The sequence below is a fragment of the Barbatula barbatula genome, assembly GCF_947034865.1.
Source record: "Barbatula barbatula genome assembly, chromosome: 18".
Classification (NCBI taxonomy): domain Eukaryota; kingdom Metazoa; phylum Chordata; class Actinopteri; order Cypriniformes; family Nemacheilidae; genus Barbatula; species Barbatula barbatula.
The window spans coordinates 6,905,503-6,933,385 of NC_136781.1; the positions used below are offsets into that span (position 1 = coordinate 6,905,503).

Genomic DNA, 27,883 nt, shown 5'->3' on the forward strand with positions numbered 1-27,883 from the left:
TGTAAATAGAAATACCTCATGCTAAGTTAAAAAAACATTACACTTCATTATGTAGGGTCTTTATACACCTCTGAAAACATAGTAATGTAGATTATATGCATTTCTGTCACTAGATCCTCCAAAAAAGTTACACACTGGTCCTTTAATCTCTCCTGATCATGTTGTGCAGAAGCAATCAGTGCACATTATAAATTAACACATACGTTATTATAAAAAAGAAACACCTTTTCTGTGATCTCACTATCTGCTGCACTTATATATATATATATATATATATATATATATATATATAGTAACATTCCCAGACAAGAATGAGTCTTTGTGAACAAAATGGTGTTTATTGGGGGCTGCTGTCTGCCACAACCCATGCTGTACACACCTCGGTTTATTAAGGGAACCACACTTAAACCACTTACCCAGCTCACTTCATGCTCAAAAAGGTTGCCTGCTATTTATTTGTATTGCATGTTACGACAAACCCTATAGCATCACCAACCATGGGCATAAAGGAGGGGCTTTTCTCAGGCCACGCCTCGCACAAAACAAATGTGCTTGGAAACGTTCACATACATTCCCAGACTGAGATAAGGTAAAGGAGGTTTTTAGATTAGGGTGGAAAAGTAAATTTTGTGCAACAAAATGGAAACACGTGGATTCACTAACATCTTCATCACATATTGACCAATAACCCATATCAAATGTTTTTCATATTGCATGACATTCTTACCGATGAGCCTGTTGAAAAAAACAGCATGCGCGTTAGGTAGGTTTTGAAGAATGGTAGCTGGTTTGTGCTGGTTAAAGCTGGTCATGAGCTGGTTTAGGACCATCTTAAACAGCTCAGGATCATCTTACTCCAGCTAAGGACCAACACATGACCATCTTAAACCAGCACATTACCAGCTTAAACCAGCACAAACCAGCTGCCATCCAGCATATGCTGTTTTTTTCAACAGGGGATCCAGCAAATAAGAGAAAAAACAGGACGCAATCCTCTGTGTTGTACAAATGTATCTGTTAAATTTCATAAAACCTGCAGAGTGCTAAAAAATGACCTTTGTGCAGACGCAATCCTCTCTGTTGTACAAATGATTTTCCTAAATATGTGTTAGTGTTGTTTTGGCCATTATATCTTTACAGCAGAAAATTCATCCATATTAAAATATCTGATAATGAAATAACCTGTATACTGTTTTTAAGACAGAATTTGTTGAGTCAATACTCTTCACTAATGTCACAACAATGAAAAAAGTGCACTGACACCTTTTTGGAATCAGATTCACACCTCTAACACAGTCTGTGCAGCTGACGCTAATGAGGAAGATCAAAAATCGTAATAACAGAAGATCATTTTCAGTTGATCCATCCCATTAAAAAATTTTATGGCCCATATTTCTGTCATTATAGCATTTCATTACAATTGAAGCAACACTGTGAATTATGTACACTGTGAGGTATGATTTAAGTTCTGCATCTGCATATTCCTGTTAACGTTTTTAATATGTTTTTATACATTTTCTGCACAGCAGTCCACACCTCTTGCTAGTAAATCATTGCCACACAGGCAGTGTTTACTCAGTTATCCTATATTCAACAACACTGAGATCATTCAGTTGACTGTACACGCTGTCCTGCAGAGCTTCTCTTCCTTTTATTCTTCTGTTTTTTCCCTCTTTAAAATGTGGAGCAGCATAATGCAAATGCACTGCATTACAGTCCTGTGAAAGTAACGCATAGCAGTAAATAACCTTATAGAAAATGTATATCTTCAAATGGAAGTAAGTGCTTTCTGACCACAAAAGCATTCCTAATAAAATGTTTGAAGCACACCTGACTGGAAGGATGTTCTTCATCAGTGTCTTGAACATTTTCTTGTTGAAGAATAAAAAAGATTGTTTAAAATTGTTATGTAATGTCACTGAATCAACCTGATTACATCAGGTAACATGAAATCAATTATTTGGTTCATACCGGGTAGAAATATAACATTATTTTTAGTTATGATTTAGTTAGTTCTTTTAGAGACAGTGTATACAAATGAAATGAAATGCTCACCTCTGTTGTAGTAATGTCTTTGTTTTTTATGGCATGAGACAGCTTGGGCAATAATCACAACCACACAAACCCCCAACAGTACTCCCAATATAATCACTATATATTCCACTGGCTTTTCTGTAAAACAGCGCGAGTAAAACACATTGCGTATCTCAATGTAATGTGTGAGAAACATGCACATTTGCTATAAAACATTTATAATTCTGATTGTTTGTGAATATGAATAGGCATTAGCCTCTATTCTTGAGGCAATTTCACAATTCCAAATGAATTATGTAAGTCACGGTGATTCAGAAGACTGGAGAGCACCGCTCATACATTAAGGCTCATCTACTCTCTTTTATTTAACTCATACACAGTAAATGACCTGTCCACAAAACATACTAGAACATATATTAAGCACATTTGCAGTACATTAGGGAGATTTACATATTTGTTAAGAGTTTTTAAATCAAAAGCGAACAGGCGTTCAAAGAATGCATTTTTATCAGTATAGTGAAAATTGAACCCAAAACCTTTGTGCAATTATCTCAATGCTAAAATAAAGAAATTCTCCTAATGTAAAAATATATTAATAGCGTTATGTAACTACACCTATTCTGCAAGAGCACTTGTGATACATACGCTATCAATGTCTTTGAGGACAGTTGCTCAGTAATGTAAAGTTAATTATAAAAAAAATTGTCAATTGCAATGAATTTAATATATTTTAAATGATTCAAGTGTCCAAAGGGTCCATACTTGTTAAGGTCACTCAATCCAAAATAATTATTTTTTGAACTGCTCTGTTCTCTGTTATTGCTGTTGACACAAACCTAACCTATAACCACAATATAGAAAATAACTATTTAAATAACTCTTTATAAGGATAAACAAGTGTTTTTATTACTCCTCACATAAATGTCATAGGATGATTAGTACTTACCCACATGTATTTTTGTCCCAGTACCCAACAGAATTTTTCCACATGTGATCAGAGCGCAGTAATACATGCCAGCGTCTGTCTGACTGACAATGTCTTTTTGTATATTATTTGCACAGCTCTCTGTAGAAGAATAAATCTCACACTGATCACTCTGATTATAAGTGTAAAGGATCTGTGGAACAGATTTTCCTGAATCAGATTTGAACCAGAACATTCTGATGTCTGCTGATGTGCGTTCAAACAGCACAGTGCACATCAGACTCACTGTGTCTCCGGGGTGGACAGACATTGATGCAGGACGCTGAAGAACAGACACATTCAATTTATGCTGGGTATTTTGTAACCCTAAAGAAGAAATGAAAACATTTTACATACCAAACATGATTCATTTCAAACAGTATATCAAAAGTTGTAACTGTAAACATTATTGCACAATGAACATTAACAATTGAATTGGCAAACATTAACAAAAATAAATACATGCTAAACTTTTGATAATGCATTTACAAATGTTAAAAGATTTACCTTTCAACATCAAATATGTACCTCCAGCAAAAACAATCTCAAAATTTTTCCATCCACAGTAATACATTCCTTCATCAGATGCATCGACATTTGAAATCCTCAAGTTATACTCTCCTTTGTGTTTCTCAATAGAAAAACGCTTCAGGTATTTAAACTCATTATAAAAATCAGGATCTTGTACATATTTTTGCATCATTGCAACAATATAAGGTTGTTGTCCTGGAGTTTGCTTGTACCAAACAATTGGATCATTGTTATCTTTCAAAATTGAGCAACGCAAAATGACATTATCACCAACAGAGACAGACATCACTGGATCTGGTTGACTGACAACCCTAGACTCGCATATGTCTGTAGAAGAAAGAATTGAGGAAATCATATAATAACTTCATTGGGTTCAGATGTGGACATTACCGTCAAGTAAATTTTTAAATATCTGTACTTTATGAGAGTTATTTTACAAAATATGTATTCAATTTTAGCATCATACTTTTTTACACTTCATTTAAAAAATAATTTCGTTTTTTTACCTTTTAATACTTAAGTACAAGCTCAAATCTAATACTTCTACTTCTGATCTTTTAAAAAATTATTTATACTTTTATAAATGGGAAAGATTAATTTAAATTCTTAAATTAAAGGTAAAAACATGTAGAAATGTATTTGTGATATGTAGTGGAGTAAAAGATGACATATTGCTCCATAGTGTAGTTCATTTATGTTCATCGTGAAATCATATCTCTCATACAGAAGAGATACTTGAAAAATACTTAAATTAAAATAAATAATACTGTTCACCCATGCTTGGCTTATATGACAAGGCTTAATAAAATCTAGAAAACCTTCAGAAAACCATTTAATGTCAAAGATCTTGAAAATAGTTTGTTAAATTTTTACATAAAGCTTCTACCCATTTACAAGTATCAAATTAATATGATATGATCCGATTAAATTTGCAATACAACAGGCAAACATTGAAAATAGGTTGAGGCGACAAACCATTATCTTCATCATGAATGTAATGTACATACACTTACACATATCTGGAAGGATGAAAGAGACAAAAATTATGAAAGAAACCCACATCTTCACTTCATAGTCTTGGGCTGTTTGTCCTCTTGAAAAACTACTGCAACATTATAATGTACATCTGACTGATGTCACAGAAAGCCTGACATCACAGACTTCCTGTTAGCGTTCTTGCAGACATTTTTAGACCACTACAGTTGTTATGGGCACAACTGTAATATTGATAAACCACATGAAGAACAAGAAAATACTGTGATTATTCATTCAGTAAGTATTCATTCAGAAAATGCACTATTAAGTCAGTGACCGCTGGGCATTAAAGTTAATTTTGTCTATAAGATCATTACAAGCCAAAGGATGCCATTATTTGTGATCTTTGTCTTAATATGCATCACTAGTGATCACATTGCGTGTGAACATGAAATAACAATGGTTTCATTTTTACGCCATCAATTAACAAATTTCTTATTAATTACTAATTCAAGCTCTCCTTTGTTATTAAAGGTTTAATAGGAACACCGTAGGAACCTCTCTGTCTATAAATAACATTCATATCATAGAGAGAGAGGTTCCCAAAGTCTTCTTCTTAAATGTCAACTCACCCATTGAGCCTGAAGCTAGTACTTATTCAGGTTTTTAGTTGTTAATATTGAGTACCATACACATTATTGACAACGTGCATATAACAATAATTTTAATGTCAGTTACTGTACAGTAATTTTAGATTGAGGTGGCTGGAAATATACAGCAGTTGGATCGATATTAAACATACTCAGTTAGGTTGCAACAAGAATGGAAAAATTGCAATGATCCCACATCACCCACTACAGTCAGACAGACCAGGCTAAAAAAAATTTAACTACACTTTCACTTGACACGAATTAGTATGACCTACAAAAAACATCCTCTCTACTGTTGTGCTCCACTCCACTTTCATTTATGTCCTGAGAAGATAAAGGTGCAGAAGCTGTGGGTTTATAGTATGAAGAATGATGAGGTATTAGTGTCAGTAGTGTTTTTTTATGCTGTACAACAAAAAAGAAATAGATGTTGTGCTTGTACTAACCACAGTCCTTATTTCAGACATTTAACCAAAAACCTTTACTTCAGAATGACGGAAAACTGTGAAATGCCCACTTTTAGGGTTTGTGTAATTAATAAATGATCCCTACCACACTACACTGTCAGTACATAAAAAATACAAGGTTTGGTCGTTCATCTGCATGCGAACACATTCCAAACATCTTTGAAAACCCCTGCCAGTTCAATATCTACATTCCCTAAAGCACTAAAACATACTTTTGTGAGAGCACATACAGTTTACACAAAAGCCACAGTACATTAAATGGTCCAGTGTGTAATACTTTGGAGGATCTATTAGCAGAAATGCAATATATTATACATTATTATACATTTTCAGAGGTGTATAAAGACCTTATACATAATGAAGCGTTATGTTTTTCTTTACATAGAATAAGCTGTATCTGTCTGCAAACAGCGTGGGTCCCATGGAGTTAAGCATGTTGTTTTCTACAGAATCCATAAACGGACAAACTGATCTACAGAATGTGTTGTTGTTTTGTAAATACGTTATTTTATTCGGGAAACAAGCAGGTACATGATGACCAGGGCCAGACGGAATCTGCTGACTTTTTTGTTAAATCTGCGGAATTCTGCGGAATAGTTTTTATATTGTTTGAAATGTGTTATAAGTAAAAAAATGTAATACATTTGTTAAAAGATTTGAGAGAATGGGCCTTTAAAAAATGGGCCTGTCAAAATTGACGGAAATTGGTGATGACTAGTCCTCTCTCAGCCTCCGTAGTGCTTCGAATGGGAGGGGACGAGTGAACCGTTGGTGGATTTTTGCAACCTCACTGGATGCTGCTAAAAATTACACAGTGGCCCTTTAAGTTTAAAGACAATTTTGTATTTAAAGGGAATTTTACATTATTAATTTACCCTTATACCTTTCTAAACCTGTGTGACAATGTTTTTCAGCGTAACATATATGCGATATTTTGCAAAATGTCTCACTGGTTTTGTGTTGGTTGGTTAGCAACTTTCGTCCAAATATATTTTGTGTTGTGCATATGGAAATCATATTGGAATGAAATGAGGATCAGTAAATGATGGAAGAATGATAATTTTTGGATGAAACGTACAAATCCAAATAACCTGATTTAATTTCTGCATGAAATTGGGCTTTTAAGTTTATACACTTATTTCAAAAGCACAAACATTGCATTCACAGTGTACATGTTATCATCATACTGTATGTGTTCTTAGGGATCAAACCCATGATTTGTTTACCTGGCTGCTGACGTCACATACACAATGCACATACACACCTTCCTCTCGTACAACACCAATACTCTTGTAACATTAGTATAAATGTTCTAGTGTAAACTCTTAGGCAGGCAATTCAGTGTGCTTATAAAATGCACTCTTGCTCATGTGATATTGCTTTATATGTCACATTTATGTCACTGCACCACTGAAAGAAAAAAATGTATTGCATAAGTTGTATAAGTCTGTTGTCACAATAGGAAAAGCAATAGAAAGTAATGTTGTATTTAACATTATCTTCTGATTAAATGCTGATGTGTCACAAATTGATCTATCAAAAATGAAGCAGAGAATTATGTTACACCAGTGTGAGAAGCAGAAGGTTCTAACCAATGGCATTTGGTTTAGTAACTGGTGAGCTAATTCAAGGAAGTATACTGCATAAGTAACACCTGCTTTGAAATAAAACCATTGGCAGCTAGATTAAGTACACAGATGACAGAAAGTTGTGATATTGTTTTACAATGATTACTTTGTTGTTTATTATTATTCCTAGTATTGTGCGTAAGTCATGTTTTTTTTAAATGAGTTTGTATTTTGTATTTTGAATGGTTTTTGAGTTTTAGTGATTTTATCAGTTATTTATATGTAGATTGAATAACAATTTTATGCTTTAACCTGTGAACCTATTATCAGTTTTCTCAGGTTCTGCACACCCTCATGGTTATCAGGAAAATAAAGTCATAGCTGTGGAACTTGGTGACACTGTCTCACTGCAGTGTTCTGTAAAACATAACACAATTCTTTGGTTTAAGGAAATCGCTGGACACCAGCCACGAATCATATCCGTATTTCAAGAAAAGGGTGAAACGAATATTTACAATGAATTTAAAGATGGTCGATTCCAGAGGAGCCACTTCAATCTGACAATTTCAAACATAATTCAATCGGATGCAGCAGTCTACCACTGTGGATCAAAGGCACATTACATTACTTTTGGAAGAGGAGCACATATGATATTTAAAGGTACAATCTTTACATCTTTAACTCATAAAAATCTGTGCTTATTCAATAAACTGTTATGTATTGCTGTCTAAATTGTGACATTTCATTAATTTAATGTAATTAATTTAATATTACTATTATTTAATTTATTCAACCTTACTTTTTGAAATCCTATGACTCTAGGTCAAAAAGATTCAAGTACCTCAGGTTCATCAATCTCAAAGTCTGACTATCTGAATGACTCCGTGGAATGTCAACAGAAATGCTATGAAAACAACACAAAACATGTGAAGACTGGTAAGCAAAGGGTATTGCTGTCTTTAATTTAGTTTAACCTGGCTGACAAAAGTCTCCACAATACACAATTCTATACGCAGTCAATGCCATAACTTTGATTGTTATAAAGTGGAGTCTTTTGAAATTTCAGAGGAACATAAGGATCCAGTCATGTTGGGCTTGGCAGTGGCTTTAGGACTCTGTGGAGTTCTAATCTTCATTTTATTGTGTTTGATTTTAAAGGGAGGAATGTGTCAACAGTGTTTGGGTAGGTGCACATGAAAAATAATTATCTAATTTGATAATATTTACATTAAACGTGTATTTCCTCTTTTTGGGCATCATCATTATAAATGTTTATTGTTGTTTTCATATACAGTAGCAGGAGGTGCTGGACAAGACAGCAGAGTTGGAGGGCTGTCAGGTGCTCAGGTAAGAGAATGATTATGCTATGTATACTAGGGAACCAAACTAGAGCAGGATAAATCTGAAACGGTAATATTTTTTGTGCTGCAATTTATGTTAAATCAATAATTTTATTATTAAACATTTTCTTTAGGACACTGATGCTGACAATTTGACATATGCAGCTCTGCGATTCAGTCAGAGGAAAATAAATCTGGAGAAAAGAAAGAACAATCCCAGCAGAGTGTAAACTTCAATATCACATGATTTACAAAAAAGGAGTAAATAAATAGGATGAATATTTTTGGAATGTAGTATTAATCTGAGATTCAGTTGTGATTTACCACATGTATATTTTCATTATTATTTTCTATTGCATTGCTTTAATCCATTTATTAATGCATACTTATGACAATTTTTATTTTGTATTTTTAACAGCATGTGTCAATTTGTTTGTTTTCATCATTGATTAATAAAGTACCTAAAAGCAATTCTTGACTAAAAGTACAAATATCTTCCGAGAAAATTACTTTGGTAGAAGTGAAAGTAACCTTTTAGAATATGACTTGAGTAGAAGTCTTAAAGTATCAGATACATATTGTAGAGATTTCTTTACCAGTTTCTTTACTCACCTCCAGGCCATCCGAGATGTAGGTGACATTTTTTTCTTTAGTAGAACCATAAAGAAGATTGTTTGGTAAATCCGCAGCCCCTTTTGCTTCATATACAGTAATGGGAGTCAATGGGGTCCATCTGTCTAAGAGTTCACAACATCTTGCCAGATTGCTAAACTATAAAAACAAGTTCAGAAACCACATCTTTATAACTTTACTTTATAACTTTGTAAAAGGATAGTTCATTCCCACCCCCAATATTAGTGAGAGAACAACTTGATTAAAAATATCGAACGATTCGCTTCACAAGACGTCAACATGTCGCCAGCAGCAGCAGTACAAAATTTCAGCCACTTTTAGATTATTAATGATAATCTTAAATCAATTCGTTTTTTATTTTGCCTTTTAATGCAGGCACTGTCGAGCTTGTGCAGCGGCTGCAGCTTTTGCCAGAGGGGAACTGGAACCCCCTGGTTAGGCCTGGTTTCCCTCTGAGGTTTTTTTTCTCTTCTGATGGAGTTTTGGGTTCCTCGCCACTAATTGCATACTGCATACTGGCTTGCTAGAATTTTATAGTTTCATTTAACACTGCATATAGGAATTTATAGTCTGTCTGATATTTGACCTGTGCTTTGACTTGCATAACCTTATATGTTTTGCTTATAGTATGTTTTCTTGTACAGCTAGTTTGCAACAATGAAAATTGTAAAACGCAATATATAAATAAAGTTGACTTGATTTGACTTGGAACAAAATCAGAACAAATCTGTCTGGCCCTATACTTCTTTCTTTCTTTGCATTTCCCTTACAGTAACAATTCAGTAATTTGATAATTAATTGAAACTGAAAAATGTGTGGTTTATCTTTAAAAGAACCTGAAATTAAATCCTTGTGTTGAAATTAACTGCAGAGAGCACTTTTTTGCATTTGCACATTGAGCTTAAACCAATGATATGTTCAGCATTGTCATGGTGACCGGATCACTGACTCCTTTATTTCAGTTTCTCTGCTTTTATTTTGTAGTAACGGAAATGCTTAGGGGAAGTGAGTATTAGTATACATATTGTACAGGAAATGTAGTGGAGTAAAAGTCCAAGTCTGCAAAAAATACAAAAAATAATATACATAAAACAATACTGCCGGTTTGTATTATGATGAACAGGTGTAACTCATCACAAAGGTTTACTGATGAGTGTTCACTTTTGAAGCTTGTGGACCATCACCCTACATCACACTTATATTTCCCATAAACGATATTACTTACTTTACTTGAAATGTCTATTTATAGCACTGATCATCTGATGCACCAGAAGACAACACAGGTATGCAGGTGTTGATGTGCTGCAAATGTGTGAATTCTGTGTGTGGTAATATCATCCTCTGTTGTAGCTGAGATGATGCGTGATAACCTGTCATACGACATGATAATTGAGGCTAAAACTAATTTTATTTTGTGGAGCCCATGAACACCATTATCCATCATCGTTGTTTTTATTGTTTAAATTTATGTGTCATCGGATGATTTTATCTAAAGTCAAGCAATGCGATTCATCCTAGGGATGCAATAGCATGAAAAGTGCTGATATGTAAAGTTTCAAGTATTGTTCAGGGAACAACATGCTACAAAAGTATGTGCTTATGCATAAATGCACATTGCAAGTAATGACTTACAGGGGAGGTCTGGGGGAATTTCACTTCTTTAAATGTAGTTAGTGATATAGCTGTTTTAGCATAAACTACATCTGCCAAGTCACAATGTTCATAGTTCACAGAAAAGGAAGACATTATAATGAATGGCCCCCTGAAACATGGATAGAGGTGGGACATCAGAGTGTTCAGAATGAGGGACTTCACAGGACCAGGAACTCAATGGACCTTTTTCTAAGAATCATGATAATGGTGTCAAAAACAGGGATACATTGAAGCAGTTTTGCAGTATTAAACATGTTTTTATACCGATTTCATCATGCTCTGAATTCTTCAAAAAGAACACAATGAATAGCCGTCTCAGCTGCCATAGTTGCAACTCTTGTGTCATCAGAACAGGGTGTTCAAAGCACCACCGTTTACTTTAACTTTTGTCGTGGCTTCATGCAGCCCAGGAGAAATTTGTCAAATATAAAGCATTTTTTGCAAATCAAACAGGAACACCTATTGTTTAGCACATCATACATCTAATGGGCAAAATAATACCCCTTTAAAGTTGAAAATAGTGAATGCATGAATTGTGTAAAGCATTACGGTTAAGGAACAGTGCATTTTCTAAAGTGCCCAACCAAACCTTCTGACCTCCCTCTCCAAGGAGCACGTCTAGTACCGCCCCTGTGATTTAGGTTACTCCTTTATCACTGTATGTGCCCATTTCTGTCTGTCTGTCTTTTCTTAATGTGCTTTTGGTATTTGAGCTTGAATAACCAAGTTTGTTCTGGTTGTGATTCAGAGAAGACAAAAGCACAACTTATTAGAGGATTAGACAAGTTCATGCATTAGTTCTAACCCTTAAACACGTTTAGGAGAACAGACCAAACAACACTTTAGATCGGAAAGTTAATTTAGGATGGAGTTTACATGAAAGTATGTAAGTGTGTGTTTGTGTGTGTATTATTGGAGTTAAAACATGGATTTTTATGTGCATGGGCATGTACTTGTGCAAGCATGCGTTTGTATCTGTGAGAGATGGTGTGAGGTGTGTGAGACTGTATGTAAAGTAGGTTGGCATTGTGCATCTGCAACGTGTTGTTTTAAGCGGTTTCTTTTAACTGCTGTTTTTCTTTACCATAGTGATCTTTCACCACCGCCTCGCTTATGATGCTCATGACCAGTCATCTTTCGAAACCCTTCAAACCGTCCTCTTTTGGCTTTGCAGTAAACAACTCACCGCAACTTTAAAATTTCCACAGGATGTAATGCTATTTTTATTTGCAATACTCAGTGAATGCACAGTTGAAGTTAGCACATATTGAATGCATGCTGTCATTTCAAGTAAAGGTGTCCAGGTGCTATCAATAAAAAAGGTAAATTAAATGTAGGAAGGTGTGGGTGCATAAATTCTTGCACATATATCACCGTTTGTCTGTGTCTTTGCTTGCATGTTTGCAAGTTTTTATTTGCAAGTGTCTATAAAAACATAATGTGATTTTTGGATAACACTGATACACATCATGCACAAGAATATAGCCATACTTTAGATGTTAGTTTTATTAATTTTCAATAATTGTTCATTGTAACTCTTTGGTAGACAGGAAGGCAGCTCATGGGGCTAACACCTCTCAGAGCTGAAACCACGCTGATGCTTAAGTTTCCAAACCATGGTCAGCAGGTTTCAGAAAAAAAAGATTTCTCAAGAATACAGAACAAGTACCTTTTTTAGTAGTGGATGTTATTCGAAACAACTACTGTCATAATCTGACAAACACATATACAGTAAATAATACATGCATCTCTTATCCTAATTTATATCTTTTACTGGCCTACTTTTTTAGGGCAGTTATTTTTTTTCTAGTATAAACTTTACCATTACCCAACTGTTGCCGCAGTTGTTTTATTTCTATCGCTTCTCCGAAACTCTTTGTACTCTGAATGTCTATGGGGAGCTGGATCCTATTGCATCTTGAGCTGCAGGTAGGGTAGACCCTCAATAGTTGGCAGGTTTATCCCAGAACACATTCACACTCTTGGAATAAATTTCTTCACTTCTATTTACCTAATCTGCATGTTTTTGGACTGTAGGGGAAATCATACTAGCGTGAGGAAACCCACGTTGACACAGAGAGAGGTGGGCCTCAAACCAGGAACTATCCCTTATTGATTGTTTATTTGTTTTAGTTAATCAAAACTAAATAGAAAAGAGATAAGATGTGATTTCACGTTAAAACTGTATGAATTAAATGTATGAAACAGATGTGTGTTTCCAGCCTTTTTTAAATCATTAAATATAGTATTAAATATATTGCATTCTTAGTTAAACTCACAAGCATTACTGCCGTTGCTAATATTATTTATAGGCCTGATTTTGTGAAGACTACCTCCATCTATTTTGTGTGTTTCTCTGTCTTTATATCCACATCCACTTAATTCAAATCGATCGGTCATCATTTTTTACTCTATTAATCTCTGGCGGCATCTTGTGGTGCAATGTTTAAAAACGCTATCCTGACTTCACCCCAGCGAGTGGACAAATCACATTTTTCTTTGCACTACTAAGCAGCCACACAATTTCCTTTGGTTTGGAGGTATATACTCGACTTTATATATATATATATATATATATATATATATATTTATATATATATATATATTTATATATATATATATATACATATTTATTGGAGAGCTATTGTATACTGCATAGTGCGCATAAACTACGCTTCATCTACCAACTTGATCTGCTTCATTGCCAATCCATTGCGCTGTTGAAACAGGCAGATTGAACTTGACTAAACTTGCCAGGAGGTGGGCGTGCGTTGAAGTTTCCTGTGCAGGTAAACATTAACTCTTTGTTTTACAGTTATTATCCCCACCCCGGAGCGATAAATCAACCGAGGCTTATATAAAAGGCCTCACCCTGTGTTTGTTCTATCGTGTTTTCTCTGTGATTTTACAAGAGACGTTCACTCGGTTCCTATTCAGCTCCAGAGAAATATCATCATGATCTCCCAGCACTGGGGTATCGCCGTGACCGTGTGGCTACTCAGCATCATCCAGCAGATTTCTTCTTTTAACTTGGATACGCAGAGCGTCATCAAGAAACGCGGAGAGGCAAACACATTGTTTGGATTTTCCATGGCCATGCACCATCAGCTCCAGCCGTCTGACGAGCGTTTGTGAGACATTATTCACCTTATGGAGTCTTTGGTTTACGCATGCAAACTATTGAATGGACAGTGGTTTTTTGTTTTGTTATGTTCTTTTATTAAATCAGTAAGGTGTTTGTGCCTTTAATAGTACAACTTTTTTTCTTATTTAGCAAAAATGCAGTGTGTTTTGTGGCATTATTCCATTGTGATTAATCTGCCAGATAACAATCCAACAATAGAATTCATCACATACCACTTATTTATAGTTTTTTCAGCAGTTATTATAAACAATAAAACCTTGCAGTAAATCAACAATTTAACATCCGAGGTAAAGCAATAAAAAACAATAGAAAACATCAAATTAATTCATTAGGATTTAAAGGTCATTATTGGAACTGCATTGATTTTAATGGAAACTGGAATAGCCTCTGTGGGTCTCTACTGGTAATGTGTTGGGTTCTTTTGGTGGGACGTTATCAGTTGGAAGGGAACAAATATAAAATAGGATATATTTAAGAAAGGAATAGAAGACATAATACACAATATTACAATTTCAGTTTGTATTGTTATACCAACACTTGATCTAAACTTCATCACGTGCGTCCTCAGCTTGCTTATCGGAGCTCCTCGTGCAAAAGGGTTTCCCATTCAAAAAGCCAATATGTCTGGAGGTCTGTATCGGTGTAAATTCACCACACGATCTGATGATTGTGAACGCATCGTCTTGGACGTAGAAGGTTAGTTGTGGTTAAATTATACTATGTGTTATTGTTGAATTCGGTACCAATATGCACAGTGCTTTGTGTTTATTGACTATTCATTAATGTTAGCAGTATAAGATTCGGTCTTAACTCCCTTGTCTATACTTGAAGTTCGTCCAAAGGAGAGGGCAGGAAAAGACCACAGAGAAAACCAATGGTTGGGTGTTCGTGTAAAAAGTCAAGGTCCAGGAAAAAAAGTAGTGGTAAGTGGAAAGTAATGCTTAAATTCAAAATCCCAACGTTCTAGATGCTATGTTTAATGTATAAATGGGGTTTTATCTAGACTTGCGCCCATAGGTATCAAGACTGGAGTTTTGATAATCAGCTAGTATTGGGCAGATGTTTTGTTCTGGGACAAGACCTTAAGGTGGAGGCGGGTGACGAGGACACAAGGATATTTTGCAAGAATCGTCCAGCAGAGAAGCATATGTTTGGATATTGTCAACAGGGCCTCTCAGTAGCGTTTACCAGAGACAGCAAATACGTTGTTTTTGGAGCTCCAGGAGCATATGAGTGGAAAGGTACTACAAAGCTTTATAGACAGATTTGTTGATATAAAAGTACTCAATAAAAACATAGTCAATAAATGCTAAACCGTTTTATGTCAGACGTATTACTATAATAAAATAAAATGTGTTTTTCATTTGGAAGGCACTGTGCAGATGGAGCCTGTTGATGATTTCCTATTAGACACCTATGAAACAGGAGATCAGCGTCGAGAAGATCTTATTCCTGTCGGCATCAGCAGCTATTTAGGTGATTGTCCACTTTTTAGATGCTATTCATAAACTTTGATGTAGATGTCCTTCCACTAATGTGAATACATCAGCAACAATATTTTTTTTTAATTTAATATATGCTATTATTTCTAAACACCTGATTCTTGCTCATTTTTGTCCGAAGAATTATTTGTGCATGTATGGGGATATGCTGGATAAATGTTTTGCTTTTGGCACGAAACAAAAAATAACTTGATGATGATCTCTCAGGCTATGCTCTCGATAGTGGGATGAACATTATCAAGCAAGGAGAACTGAATGTAGTGGCAGGGGCTCCACGCTCAGGCCACAGTGGAGAGGTTGTGCTGCTGAGTCCGGATGAAAAATCGGAGCCTAAAACCTTGAAAGCAGAACAAATCCTTAAAGGTCCTGAATTGGCCTCCTCCTTTGGCTATGACCTCGCTGTGCTTGATCTAAACTCAGATGGGTGAGTCCTCACTAGACACAGAAACGTACATGACTAAACAGGATGTGGTTCTGCAATATTATATGAGTAATCGGGGCATCGTACATTCACATCTCTGTTTATATTAATGACAGTTTATAATGATGACTGTCTTGTGGCAGGTGGGATGACCTTGTTGTGGGTGCACCCCAGTTCTCCCTGAAAGACATGGACAAAGATGTGGGAGGGGCCGTGTTTGTTTACATCAACCAGGGTGGAGCACAGCGATGGGACCGAATCGACCCAGTGGCTCTCTATGGGAAAAGAGACTCCATGTTTGGACTGGCAGTGGCACAGACTGGAGACATAAATCAAGATGGATACCAAGGTTGATGGAAAGGTCTTTTTTCACCTCTGTTTTAAGCTACAATATTTACATTGCATTTGTATGACAACTGATGTTTTCTGATGGACAGATTTTGCAGTGAGCTCTCCCTATGAGGATTCTGGAAAAGGTCGAGTGTATTTGTATCATGGTTCACCTGCAGGCTTCCATCAGAAACCACAGCAGGTGTGTAAAAGTGTTCAGCAAACGCAATAATAGATCACAGGTTACTCTGATATTTTTAATTCTCATTCATGTTTTTTTACTCTCCGTATTTAGGTTTTACAAGCTGGGGACAATGATATCAAATTGTTTGGCTATTCTTTGGCTAGCAATATGGATGTAGACAGCAATGGCTATCCGGACCTTGCTGTGGGTTCAGGTTCAGATTCTGTGCTCATTTATAGGTTAGTTTCTTAAAAAAAATTCTAAAGGGCTATCACATTCAGTAATCCAAAAAGTAAGAGAAAGGTGCTGGCCTCCCTGTGCACTTTTATTGTATTTACTTTTCAATGAGCATGCTATTCCCACACCACATTTTGCACTGTCATCATTTATCATACAGATTCTGTACAAGTTGGAATACTAAGCTCACGTTTTCTTTTTGAAGGTCTAAACCAGTGATAAACATTGAAAAGAGCTTTACTTTAACACCTGATAGAATTGATTTGAAAAAACAGGACTGCAAGACCAATCCATGGTGAGACAACAGCTACATGAAACACACAAATTTCTTTGTATTATACATTTGTCTTTTTGACACACATTCTAATGACATCTTTCAGCTTTATTACAGCACGCTCCTGTTTTTCTTACACTGCACAACCAGCGACATACAATCACAAAATCAGTGAGTCCATTACTTTTGAATCACATAGAGCATTCTTAAATAAAGTAAGCTTTGGGCGATATTGCTGCATTATTGTGAGTCATTCAGACTGGGTGTGGATGGCAAACATCAGCCTGTTAAAACGTATTCTCTCCTGCTTTTCCTTAAATGCCAAGTCATGAATAACCTAGCTTAAAGGCATAGTTCGCCCAAAAACAGAAATGCCTTCATCATTTAGTCACCCTCATGTCAATTCAAACCTGTATTACATTCTTACTTCTGCATAACACAAAATAAGATATTTAGAAAAATGTTGGTGAATGAAAACCGTTGGTCCCCATTGAGTTGCATTGGTTTTGTGTCCATGCAATAGAAGTAAATGGGGACCGGTTTTTGGTTACTAACATTCTTCAAAAATGCCAACAGGGTGAGTAAATGATGGGTGAACCGTCCCTTTAATACAAGCTGAAGAAGTGTTGTTTATTCCCAGCTTATGTTACCTTTGCATTAACTGTTAATGCATAAAATTAGCTTGTAGTAAAGTTTTGAAGAATCATATTTATTAGGAACCTTTTACAGGAATCGAGTACAGCCTAACTGCCGACGCAGAACGCAGAGAAAGGGGTCTTCCTCCACGAGTGGTCTTTGTAGATCCTGCACAGAGATTTCATGAACTGCCCGGCCAGGGTCAGAAGCAGTGTGTCGAAACCAAGCTCAAACTGCAGGTACTTTCAGTTAGTCTGATTTACTGCCTCTGAGAACTCCAAGAATGTATGCTAAAAACATTTTGTTTTGTTTTAGGGAGATATCCAAGACAAGCTGACGAGCATTTTCATCGATCTATCAGTTTCTCTGCCATCTGACACCCCTAAACAGACATTTAGAAACCTCCCTGACTTACAACCTGTTCTCAACACTTTGCAAGAAAACACAACCAAAGCAGAAGTAAATTCATCATTCTGTTTTTTTTTCGAAGCATTTAGTTGATCAAAATAACACATAAAACCCTGCAATATTACTTTTTCAATTAAATCTAGGATGTACCCTCACCTTTCTTTATCCCATCTTGTCTAAATCTTTTGTCCCCTCAGTTTATCTTTATGAATGTTGACTGTGGAAGCGACAATATCTGCCAAAGTAACCTACAACTCCAGTACACATTCTGCACCAAAGACAAATACCAGGACAAGTGCATCCCACTAAGCGGGTAATGACATTTATTTTGGCTCATGCATGAATTTTTGTATCTGCCTTTGTGCATTTGGCAGCCAGATAAGTCTAAAGAGGAAGGAGTGCATTGTTATTATTTGGCTGGAGTTATATTAATGAAGCTCCAAAACTTGCATGTACTGACAAATCCAGAACACTTGATTTGAACATTAAGAATGCAAGTCCAATTATAAGGCGTTGAATAATATAGTGGAGTTAGGCAATGCATTTGCTTTTTTTTGTTATATTTGGCACATTTTGTTCAAATATCTTGTTAAATAGGGGTTGAAACAAGTAAGCCTGGAATGCATGATTGTGGGTGTGTCTGTTAAAGGTATCCTCACATGCCTGTCATCTCTCCCGGTGATGGAAATGTTGCCCTGGAGGTTACTGTAACCAACAAGGGTGGAGAAGATGCACATCAGAGTCAACTCGCTGTGAAGTTTCCGGAATATCTGCGCTTATCATCAATTGTACCAAAGAGCAACAGTGTGAGTCACCTAGAGTACATGAAACAACAAATCAAATTATTTTCGGACAAGTTTCATTGGACGCACGGACCTGGCCCCAAGTAAACTTCCAGTGTGTGTTTAGTTATAATATAACAATATAACATTTTACATTTTTAATAATATTAATTTACATAACATTACATTTACATTTAGTCATTTAGCAGACGCCTTTATCCAAAGCGACTTACAAAGAGAGCAATAAGCGATATGTCATACAAAGAGCAATAGTAAAATAGGTGCTTATACAAAGTGACTAGTTTCAACAAAAGCTTTCATTTGTCTGTCATATTAATGTTTTATTGTATATTAATTCAACTTAATTAAATCTACTTAAGAGTTATTAATTATTTTTCTACCGTAAGTCAAGTTTGGACCACATATCGTTTGTTTATGTTGCTGCCGCTGAAACTTTCTATATGAATTGTGTACAGTAGCTAGGTTTTGTTTGCATGAATTTGAGGTATTACAATTATTTCAAGGATTTTGTGGGGTTTTTTCCACTGTGCAGAAAACACAGGTGCAGTGTAGCGCCAATGAAAACAGAACACTGGCTGATTGCTATCTTGGAAATCCTTTCAAAAGAGACTCAAATGTAAGTGGATGTCATAACTAGTTTTTTTATTTATTTCAGTCCATCAAGTGCATTTTCAGTTTATAGTCTCCTAATGCATTTTGTTCACCAATTTCAGACTTCATTCTATCTGATACTAAATACTGACAAACTGTCATTGAGTGTGACGGGGGCTAACGTGACAATGTCTCTTAAAACGTAAGAAAACCGCTATGTTTTTCAACTTTATACTTTAAATAAACCAACAGTATATAACAGCATTTTAGTATGAATACCACCTACAACTTTTTGTTGCACTTCATGTTATTTATTTGTTGTTTTTGGATTTCTCTGTTTTAGAATAAGCATTCAGAACATTCCACAAGTTGTTGCAGAGGCAAAGATTCTCATTGAAATGCATCTGCAAGTCTTTGGGTAAGTCATTTTAAATACTAGAAAATGTTTCATTTTAGAAAATGAATTTTTCACAATACTTCTGATTCATAGAGTTCTTTAAATGCACTTTCAGTGCTCTTACATTGCTAAGGAAATGACTCATAATATAATAATAATATTGGTCTCTTCTCTTTGTAGTCTTGCTAAACCTTCCCAGCTGTTTTTTGGAGGAGATGTGAGAGATGAGAAAACAATTAAAAAAGAAGAGGATATTGGTTCACCGGTCCTATATGAGTTCCGGGTTGGTATCTAATGGGAAACAAAGTCACTCTTAAAAAAACGTATTTAGTTACTATATAAAATGACAATACTTAATGTAATAGATAAAATATTACAGTATATTTAAGCTGTTAATCTGTTTATTCCTATCCAATATGATGCCTGGCCCGAAGTTAAGTTACGGTATGAGTTTGGTTATAAGTATGGCTAGGGGCAAATATAACAATTTACTTTATATTTAATTTACAATATATTAATCTTTTATTGAACATTAATTGCAATCATTTAGCTTTTATAATATAAACTACTCAACACTTATTGATTATTTGCACAGGTCTACTGGAAGTTAAGTTTGGGCCATATAATGTTTGTTTATGTTGTTGCCGCTGAAACCTTCTTTTGTCTCCATGTCTGAAAATATTTAGAATTTAGCTTATTTAGTTAAAGAATTTGTAACTACATATTTACCTATTTGAGCATAGTTGTATGTTGTGAATTATTTTGTTGGATCAGATTAGTAACACTGGCCGGCCCCTGAAGTCATTCGCTTCTGCTGTGCTGAACATCCAGTGGCCAAAAGAAACCAAAAAGGGAAAACCGTTCCTGTACCTTGTGGCGGTCACTGGACAAGGACAAAAGGTCATTCAATGCAAGCCTTCAGAAGCGACCAACCCACTCAAAAAAATCGAGGTAATCATTTGGGATATAAAATATTTGCATGTGTCATGTACGGGAGACATAAAAGGAGGACCGTGGTTGAGAATCACCGCTATAATACACACCTTAGTCATAAAGTGACTTATGTGTTTTTTAACTCTTTAGTTGTTACCCAGAGGAAAGCGTGAAGTGGGGCGTGGGACAGAGCTAGAGGCTCTCAGCACTGATGCCGGATTTCTGCCGTTTTTAGGAAATTCAAGAAAGTACAAAATCCTGGTAATTTTTTATGAGATCTCAATGGCCCATGCTTTTAAAATCACTAGTTACAATATTAAATTGTGTCTGTAAAAGCTTAATCAAAGATTTTCCACATGCTATGCTGAGTACATATTCTTTCATGTTGCTGATTCAGACTTGTGCTGATGAACTGGAATGTGTGGTGGTACACTGTCCTCTTGAGGCAGTAGACAGTACTGCAGTTATTGTTCTTCACTCCCGCTTATGGAACAGCACTTTTTTGGAGGTACGGGTTCTTTAAGATTGGGAACAGTGAAAATGCAAATAATTGACTTTCGGTTGCTGTGATAAAATCATCCCGAACATTGTTTGCTTTACAGGAGTATAGCTCATTAAACTATCTGGATATTGTACTGGATGTGTCAGTAAGCCTTAATGGAACTGTTGGGAATATTGGAATCCAGCCATCTGAGACTAAGGTTATTTGGATGAGTACTGTATAAAAATATGTCCAGAGCACATTAATCATGCAGTATTAGTAAAATTGTGCAATGTTAGGTGGGGTTCCCTGCAGTAACAGCATATTTCTATGACGCACACAGGTGAGGCTGACTGTTTTTCCTGAGAAGAAACCAGCTTTGCTCAGCCGAGTCCCGTGGTGGGTTATTTTTCTCAGTGTACTGACTGCACTGATGTTAACAGCTCTGCTGGGTTATCTTTTGTGGAAGGTAATGTGTATCTACTATTTAAAACTTTCACTTCTACTTAATCATAATAAATGTATTGTTTGAACACACTGTAAATAGAAAAACACTTTCATCTTTATGAACAGTATGAAGCTAAGAAAATAATAAAAAATAATTGTATACTTCTGTTTTATATTATTTTCACTAAATAGTTTTTTCTCCTCAATTAAAGTTCTTCAAGGGTGAATTGTGTGGTGGCAAGAAGAATGTGTAAAAAGACATCAACCAAGGAAACAATAAAGAAAAGTGTTTTGTCAAAAAAGGGGCAAACACTTCTCTGATTCAATGTTTTTTTCTGCAGAGGTCAATAATAGATCTTTATTTCATGTATTTTGTTGTGCACTTATCAGTGTTTTTTTACTGTTGTAAATAAATGTCTTAAAATGAACCACAAAAATGTCTGCAAATAAAACATGTTTTACTTAACACTAATCTTTTTGGATAATTATCAAAAACTTATCTGTTAATGTTAATTGCCGGTATTAACCACAATATCGTCGCTGTCCTTCCAAAAACTCAGATTTATCTAAATTTAGTTTTTCAGGAAATGAAAAAAATGTGTGTGTGTGTGTGAAAAAACACTGTGTTGTAAAAGTTGACAAGCACTTTTTAATACTTTTTATTGGTTAGGTATTTGCAAAACCCAGTGACAAACCTAAAAGGTGACCTCCTTTCAGAAGGACAGCAGTATTATATTTTAAACAACTCACTTTGTAATCCTATATCTGACAAAATAAAAATAAAAATTCCTCCACTTTGTGTTGTTCACTGTATTGGTGTATTGTTGACCTATGTTTCTCTGAATGTAATATTGGTGAAAGGACAGTAATAGTTTTCTTGCATGATGTGAGGTTGCCTGTGATTAGAGATTTGGGTGAAATTTGCCATGTGTCTCATGGGGAAGGAGGATGAGGAGAGCGCAGGAACATCTTCAAGGCAGGTGTGAAGATGAGGATGGTGCCCAGCACAGACACGGTAAGGAATGCCCAGAGGAAGATTCTGTCCAAGACCTGTGCCACAAACTTCCAGTCCTGTACGACCTGGCAGAGCCAAATAATCATCATTATTAGCATTACAGTTGTTATCTTTAGCAGTCATAGTCACGATAATCACTGATGCAGCCATTAGCTAACATCAAAAGTCATCTTTGACATAAAGCGATACTGATGATAGCCATGATAGAGTGACCTTATTACAACAAATCATCATCAATGTCATCTACTGTCTACCCAGAGGAATATGTTGGTGTTGCTCATTCAAAGGTCAGGGGCAAGTGTATTTATTTTAAATGAGAGTTCATCCAAAAATATAAATGATGTCCTTATTTATTCACCCTTATGTTGTTCAAAACCTAATATGTCTGTGGTCATAGATGTCAAACAGGTTTGAAATAACATGTAGGGGAATAAATGGTTTTGGGGAACTATACCTTTAACATTGTGTTTATTACCCAGGGATCTTACCTCTCTAATGAAATGCTCCTTTGTAATATGCCGTGAGATGTAGTGAACAGAGTTGGTAGCTTGCTCAAGCATATTGATCAAAGCTTGACCCTCACCCTCAGGGCCAGGTGGCCCTTTCTTGCTTCGGGGCTTGAGATCAGGGCCTTGGGGGTGCAGCTCGGGGTAGTGATAGCGATCTGTGTTTCCCCTCATACACAGCAAATGCGGCAGTTTCTGCAGGAACAGTGAACGCACCCATGGAGACATGGGATGATATGAAGCTGAGGAACGATGGTGTACATTTATAACAAACACAGTGACAATGATAGAGAGGGTGACGAAGATCATTATAAAGAGCATGTACTCTCCAATCAATGGGATGACTTTGGATGAAGAAGGAATGATCTCCTCAATGACTAGTAGGAAGACAGTGAGGGACACCAGGACGGAGGTGGAGAGAGAAACTTTCTCTCCTTCATCAGAAGGAAGGTAGAAAACCAACACTGTGAGGAAAGACAAGCCCAAGCAGGGAAAAATTAGAAAGAGGGTGTAGAAGAGAGGAAGACGTTTCAGGATGAAGTAATACGTGATGTAGTTGTAGGAAAGATGGACATCCTGTCGGCTGCCTTTAACACCGGTTGCACTGAGAATCTCCCATTCACCGTTATCAAAGAAGTCACTTCGGTCCACCTGCTGGTTGACTAAGACAAGATCAACCATGTTTCCATCATACGTCCAGGAACCAAACTTCATAGAGCAGTTTTGACGATCAAAGGGGAAGAACGTGACGTCCATGGTGCAAGCTGACTTGTAGCTGGCGGGGGGTCTCCAGGTGATCAGACCATTATTCCTCACGATGACTTTGGTCATAAGCGAGCCCTCAAAACGTCCATCAGCACTAAATTTGACAGGATGACATTGTTAATATTTCAATATGATTTTCAGAATGAAATTATTCTAGTTTCTAAAATAATTTACAGCAACTTACTTATCATATAAAACAATATCTGGAAGCCAGATGCTCTCCGAGGGTACTCTGATAAAGGTGATGCCACCATAATTCTCAGGGTTCCAACGCAGTTTATAATCGATCCATTCCTACAAAGCCAGATTTTGAACTTGATTTTTTTTTTAAATTTCAACAAAACCAATGTCAGGTAGCATTTTTAGTTTTGTCATATTTTGAATTAGTTTTATACTAGAATGCAATGAATTCAAAAACGTCACCATGCACAACAACTTAACAGCTCATTATATTAATCAAAATGCATCAAAATGAGGTTACATACCTGCCAAAGCCACACATTAGTGGTCATAAGTTGATTTTTCTCATCCTAAATAAAAAAACAGAAAATAGGAATGTAACACCATAAACCAAAACCGAGATGTAAACGATAAAATAAGATTTATAAATGTATTTTTTCAATATATTAGATGACTTTACTCATTATTAATTACCATTAAAAAAACATAACAACCACAAAATAAACATCTTTCTGTTATGAGATATGTAAGGCAAAGTCGAACTGACAGGATTGATTCAGTTCATAACGGTGGTATTTTTATATACCTCAATATTATTAATCATTTATTTCAATAAATGTCCAACATAACCACTTTAAAAGTGATCTAATACTCTGAATTATAAAAAGTCAATAACATCAAATAGGCACATCTGAGCCCTTCTCTAGTAAATCAGATTGCATGGTTCCATAACAGTAAATTGACGTCATACTTTTTGCTTATATTTATAGGAAAGCTTTCATGTGAACTAACATATACATTACATACAATACCAAAAATCCTATTATTAACCTATAGAGACTTTACACTATTGCCAATATCAGACCCAGTGTGTAAAATCATAACTAGTTTTTACACATTGAATATATTATTTACCCATTCAGACTCAAATAAACTTGGGTGACTTCTGCAGTGGTTGTTGTTTGTATGTAGTTGATTCGAAACTGAGACGAAATTAATACCCACAAAAGAGCGCTGTTAATACTGCTTTAAAAGATAGGCTGTTCCTATCAGTTCAGTTTTGGATAAATGAATCACAGAAGGTGGGCTTACAAAAGTGAGCTTACTGAATCTCAGCTCTGTTAATAATTTATTTTCCATCATACAAGTCTTCTGAACAGTAAAACCCTTTTAGAGAAAGGCAGGGAGAGATGATATGAAATATACAGGGAAGCAGACCAACTGAAATATTGATCTTTTTAATACATATCTATATACATATAACTATATGACTTTCAAAACCTTGGACAGCGACATTAGTTGTGTTTCAGTACCATGGACAGGGATAAACCAAGCCGTTAAGATTGTGTATCCAAATTAAGTTATCAGATTGAATTAGTGTGTGTTGTCCTACCACATCCACGAGCTGAGATATCTTCAAGCCAAAGCGGACTTTAACAGTGTGGTTCGCATGCAGAACAGGCCTGACCCAGCGCTGGTATCCCTGAAACAAGTCTCTCAGCAGAGAATCTTCTCTCTCCGCCAGAGATACAAAGTCTTTTGCTGATAAAAACACAATAAAGATACATTATTTTATCTTTAGATAAATGATCATAATAAGAAAATGACTATAATTATTTCCATGACCTTGCCATTATCATTTCTGCACTATGTACAACCAATGTTTTCACACTTAAGCTACATCTCAACTAGGTATTAGTGTTCGATTTAGTTGTAGAACTTCATTAAAGGTTGATACTAAAGTAAAAGAGTCACGTGAATATAGCCAAAGTACAGACAAGGACAGAAACCGGATACTAGACAGTCAGAAGGCCATTTACTGACCTTAAATGAGGACATGCGCACTCATCGACTGTACAAGGCAGACTGCTTGGATCGTACATCATATGTAAATATACATATGAAAAACAAAGAAATTATGAAAAAGCAAACAAGCAAAGAAGTGTAGAACCCCCTGTTCGGCTAAGAAAAAACTCCGAACTTTACGACTTATCTTATTAGCTTGCGCTTTTGGTCTGAAGTAATATTGATTAGCTAGGTCAACTATAGAAAAATAAAATGTATTGTAGGCCTATATAATAACCGGTAAAATGCAATACATCAACGCATTAATTAAAACGATAAATAAGCAAACATGATAAGTCATAAGTCCTGCGAACTGTTATTTAATAACACGAACATTGACAAGCATAAACAGAGGACGGTACTTACCAGGCGTAATGGCGATGATGTTGGCAAACAGCGTGAAATAAACAATGACCGCCAACATCATTGAAGGAGAGGTGATAATGACAAACTAAAATAACCGTGAACGCATTCCACTGCGCTTTAAGAATAACCTTTTTTGTAAAAAAAACAATTGTTAGAAAGTTTGCATTAAAAAACTACATTTCCATAAAGGCTGAGAACGTGTTTAATTGAGCTGCTCCGTCCCAGAGACAGTCTAGCCGCGCGCTTCTTTCCTACGGCGGGGCGGGAGGGAGGAGCGCACGCGACCTTAAAGAAACAGGTCGCTTAAAATCAAAGGTGACGTTGGTATCACCTTTTCTTTTAAGTCCTTCTTTGTGAGGGTTTTCGTGAGCAATTATTTCATGAGGAAGAGGACCCTAAACGTTTGAACAGCAGTGTGTCTGCGTAAAGACAGGTTTTACTTAGGTTTATGTTTTTAGATTTGTTTTTAAATTTGCAATTACTGAAATATACTAGATATAAGAACTGTATATCATCTTTTTTAATACCAATGGTGTGCTTGTCAGGTTTTTATTGAGGGATTTTAGATGTGCTACTGGCATCGCCCATGTGACCCTTTTAACTCAAAACTATTATACATGTTTGTTTTGCATTAAATATTTACATGCAGAAAAGATGCAGCCCCCAAAATGAAGTGAATAGTTCACTGATTTCATTTTTCATCTAAGGAAGTTCTGATGCATGTTGTCTGATCAGGAGCAATGAGAGATCCACTACAGTACACAGCTTAACTATTATGAACTCCTACCATTAATAATAACTCCATCACTACTAATAGAAATAGTCTGCACCAACAGATACTCATCACCAGCACATACAAGCAGTTACACACAAAAACATTTCTCCCCAGTGTTCGTGGCTTCAGTTTGTGCTCAGATGATTTTCTGCTCCAATTGGGACCAGCTGTGGCCTCAGCGAGGGTCTGTTTTCTTTCACGCCATGCAATTCTGTATCATTCTGAATATGGGAATAAACCTTCACTGCATCACATATAAACTTTATCAAATGATCAGCTAAATCTCTAAAAAATATAATTGACAGATGCATGTACACATATGATGCACATGAATCATAGAATCGCATGGAATGATATCAAAGAAAGGAATCAATCAGGTCATGATATTCTGCTAGTGGTGTTATTGCATTCATTATGATTATGAAGGATTCTGACTCACATTATGTGACCCTCAGCTTCCTTCATGCACACGGCATGCGTGTCTGCCTATAATCTGTTGTCTCTAGAAGAGAAGCAGAGAGACTAAAAAATGACTTAAATATTCATAAAGTCATTCTTTAAATAATACATCTCCGCCTCCATTTGCACACTCCCCTGACTTTACCGTCTCCACCTGTCAAGTTACAAGGGCCCCAGTCATGATTAATTAAAACTTGAAGAAACAGTTAAATCTTCTCTGAGTATCCTGTGAAATACACTCTGCAGTCTAAACCGCAGTGCTTGGTGAAACTGAGACTATAAGCTGAGGAGATGCCATCTGCAGAACAGCTGCACATTCTGCATAAATTTGCGAATAGCAAAATGTGAATAAATTAAAACACAAATGT

General features: G+C 35.9%; 3 protein-coding genes across 4 annotated transcripts; 1 reads left to right on the forward strand and 2 right to left on the reverse strand.

The window, feature by feature from the left end:
- Window positions 1-323: 323 nt before the first annotated feature.
- Window positions 324-4,617, reverse strand: LOC306907814 (signal-regulatory protein beta-2-like). The gene is made up of 6 exons (XM_079480205.1): window positions 4,543-4,617; window positions 3,506-3,856; window positions 2,981-3,325; window positions 2,056-2,172; window positions 1,831-1,871; window positions 324-1,718 (listed from the first exon to the last, which is right to left on the reverse strand). Exons 1-6 carry the CDS (start codon window positions 4,589-4,591, stop codon window positions 1,572-1,574), a joined length of 1,050 nt encoding a protein of 349 aa, XP_079336331.1. The 5' UTR covers window positions 4,592-4,617; the 3' UTR covers window positions 324-1,571.
- An 8,901-nt stretch (window positions 4,618-13,518) lies between these two features.
- Window positions 13,519-22,403, forward strand: itga6l (integrin, alpha 6, like). Of its 2 annotated transcripts, XM_079479622.1 has the most exons (26): window positions 13,519-13,604; window positions 13,753-13,946; window positions 14,529-14,656; window positions 14,792-14,883; window positions 14,964-15,201; window positions 15,332-15,436; window positions 15,670-15,886; window positions 16,027-16,232; window positions 16,321-16,415; window positions 16,509-16,636; window positions 16,840-16,929; window positions 17,015-17,079; window positions 17,638-17,783; window positions 17,860-18,003; window positions 18,150-18,265; window positions 18,602-18,758; window positions 19,288-19,371; window positions 19,469-19,548; window positions 19,690-19,764; window positions 19,924-20,026; window positions 20,518-20,694; window positions 20,827-20,937; window positions 21,074-21,184; window positions 21,279-21,377; window positions 21,501-21,626; window positions 21,817-22,403. In XM_079479622.1, the coding sequence occupies exons 2-26, from the start codon at window positions 13,771-13,773 to the stop codon at window positions 21,856-21,858; spliced, it is 3,111 nt and encodes a 1,036-aa protein (XP_079335748.1). In that variant the 5' UTR covers window positions 13,519-13,604; window positions 13,753-13,770; the 3' UTR covers window positions 21,859-22,403. The 2 variants fall into 2 exon arrangements, with proteins under 2 accessions (XP_079335748.1, XP_079335747.1); XM_079479621.1 differs by lacking the exon at window positions 13,519-13,604 and having other exon boundaries at window positions 13,642-13,946.
- chrnb3b (cholinergic receptor nicotinic beta 3 subunit b) lies at window positions 21,942-26,534 on the reverse strand. Its single transcript, XM_079479623.1, has 6 exons — window positions 26,282-26,534; window positions 25,464-25,612; window positions 24,376-24,420; window positions 24,075-24,184; window positions 23,108-23,984; window positions 21,942-22,684 (listed from the first exon to the last, which is right to left on the reverse strand). Exons 1-6 carry the CDS (start codon window positions 26,340-26,342, stop codon window positions 22,538-22,540), a joined length of 1,389 nt encoding a protein of 462 aa, XP_079335749.1. The 5' UTR covers window positions 26,343-26,534; the 3' UTR covers window positions 21,942-22,537.
- Between the last annotated feature and the right edge of the window lie 1,349 nt (window positions 26,535-27,883).

Excerpts from the sequence above, each read along its gene's own strand:
- chrnb3b (XM_079479623.1), bottom strand. The coding sequence starts at position 26,342 with ATGATGTTGGCGGTCATTGTTTATTTCACGCTGTTTGCCAACATCATC. Across the intron at positions 25,613-26,281 it reads CATCATCGCCATTACGCCTG|CAAAAGACTTTGTATCTCTG; the intron begins GTAAGTACCGTC and ends TGTTTTTATCAG. Across the intron at positions 22,685-23,107 it reads AGGAGCATTTCATTAGAGAG|GTCGTACAGGACTGGAAGTT; the intron begins GTAAGATCCCTG and ends TGGCTCTGCCAG.
- itga6l (XM_079479622.1), top strand. The coding sequence starts at position 13,771 with ATGATCTCCCAGCACTGGGGTATCGCCGTGACCGTGTGGCTACTCAGC. Across the intron at positions 17,080-17,637 it reads GACATACAATCACAAAATCA|GAATCGAGTACAGCCTAACT; the intron begins GTGAGTCCATTA and ends AACCTTTTACAG. Across the intron at positions 19,549-19,689 it reads GTGACAATGTCTCTTAAAAC|AATAAGCATTCAGAACATTC; the intron begins GTAAGAAAACCG and ends TCTCTGTTTTAG.
- LOC306907814 (XM_079480205.1), bottom strand. The coding sequence starts at position 4,591 with ATGTGGGTTTCTTTCATAATTTTTGTCTCTTTCATCCTTCCAGATATG. Across the intron at positions 3,326-3,505 it reads TACATATTTGATGTTGAAAG|GGTTACAAAATACCCAGCAT; the intron begins GTAAATCTTTTA and ends TTTCTTCTTTAG. Across the intron at positions 1,719-1,830 it reads AAGAACATCCTTCCAGTCAG|GACTGTAATGCAGTGCATTT; the intron begins GTGTGCTTCAAA and ends TTACTTTCACAG.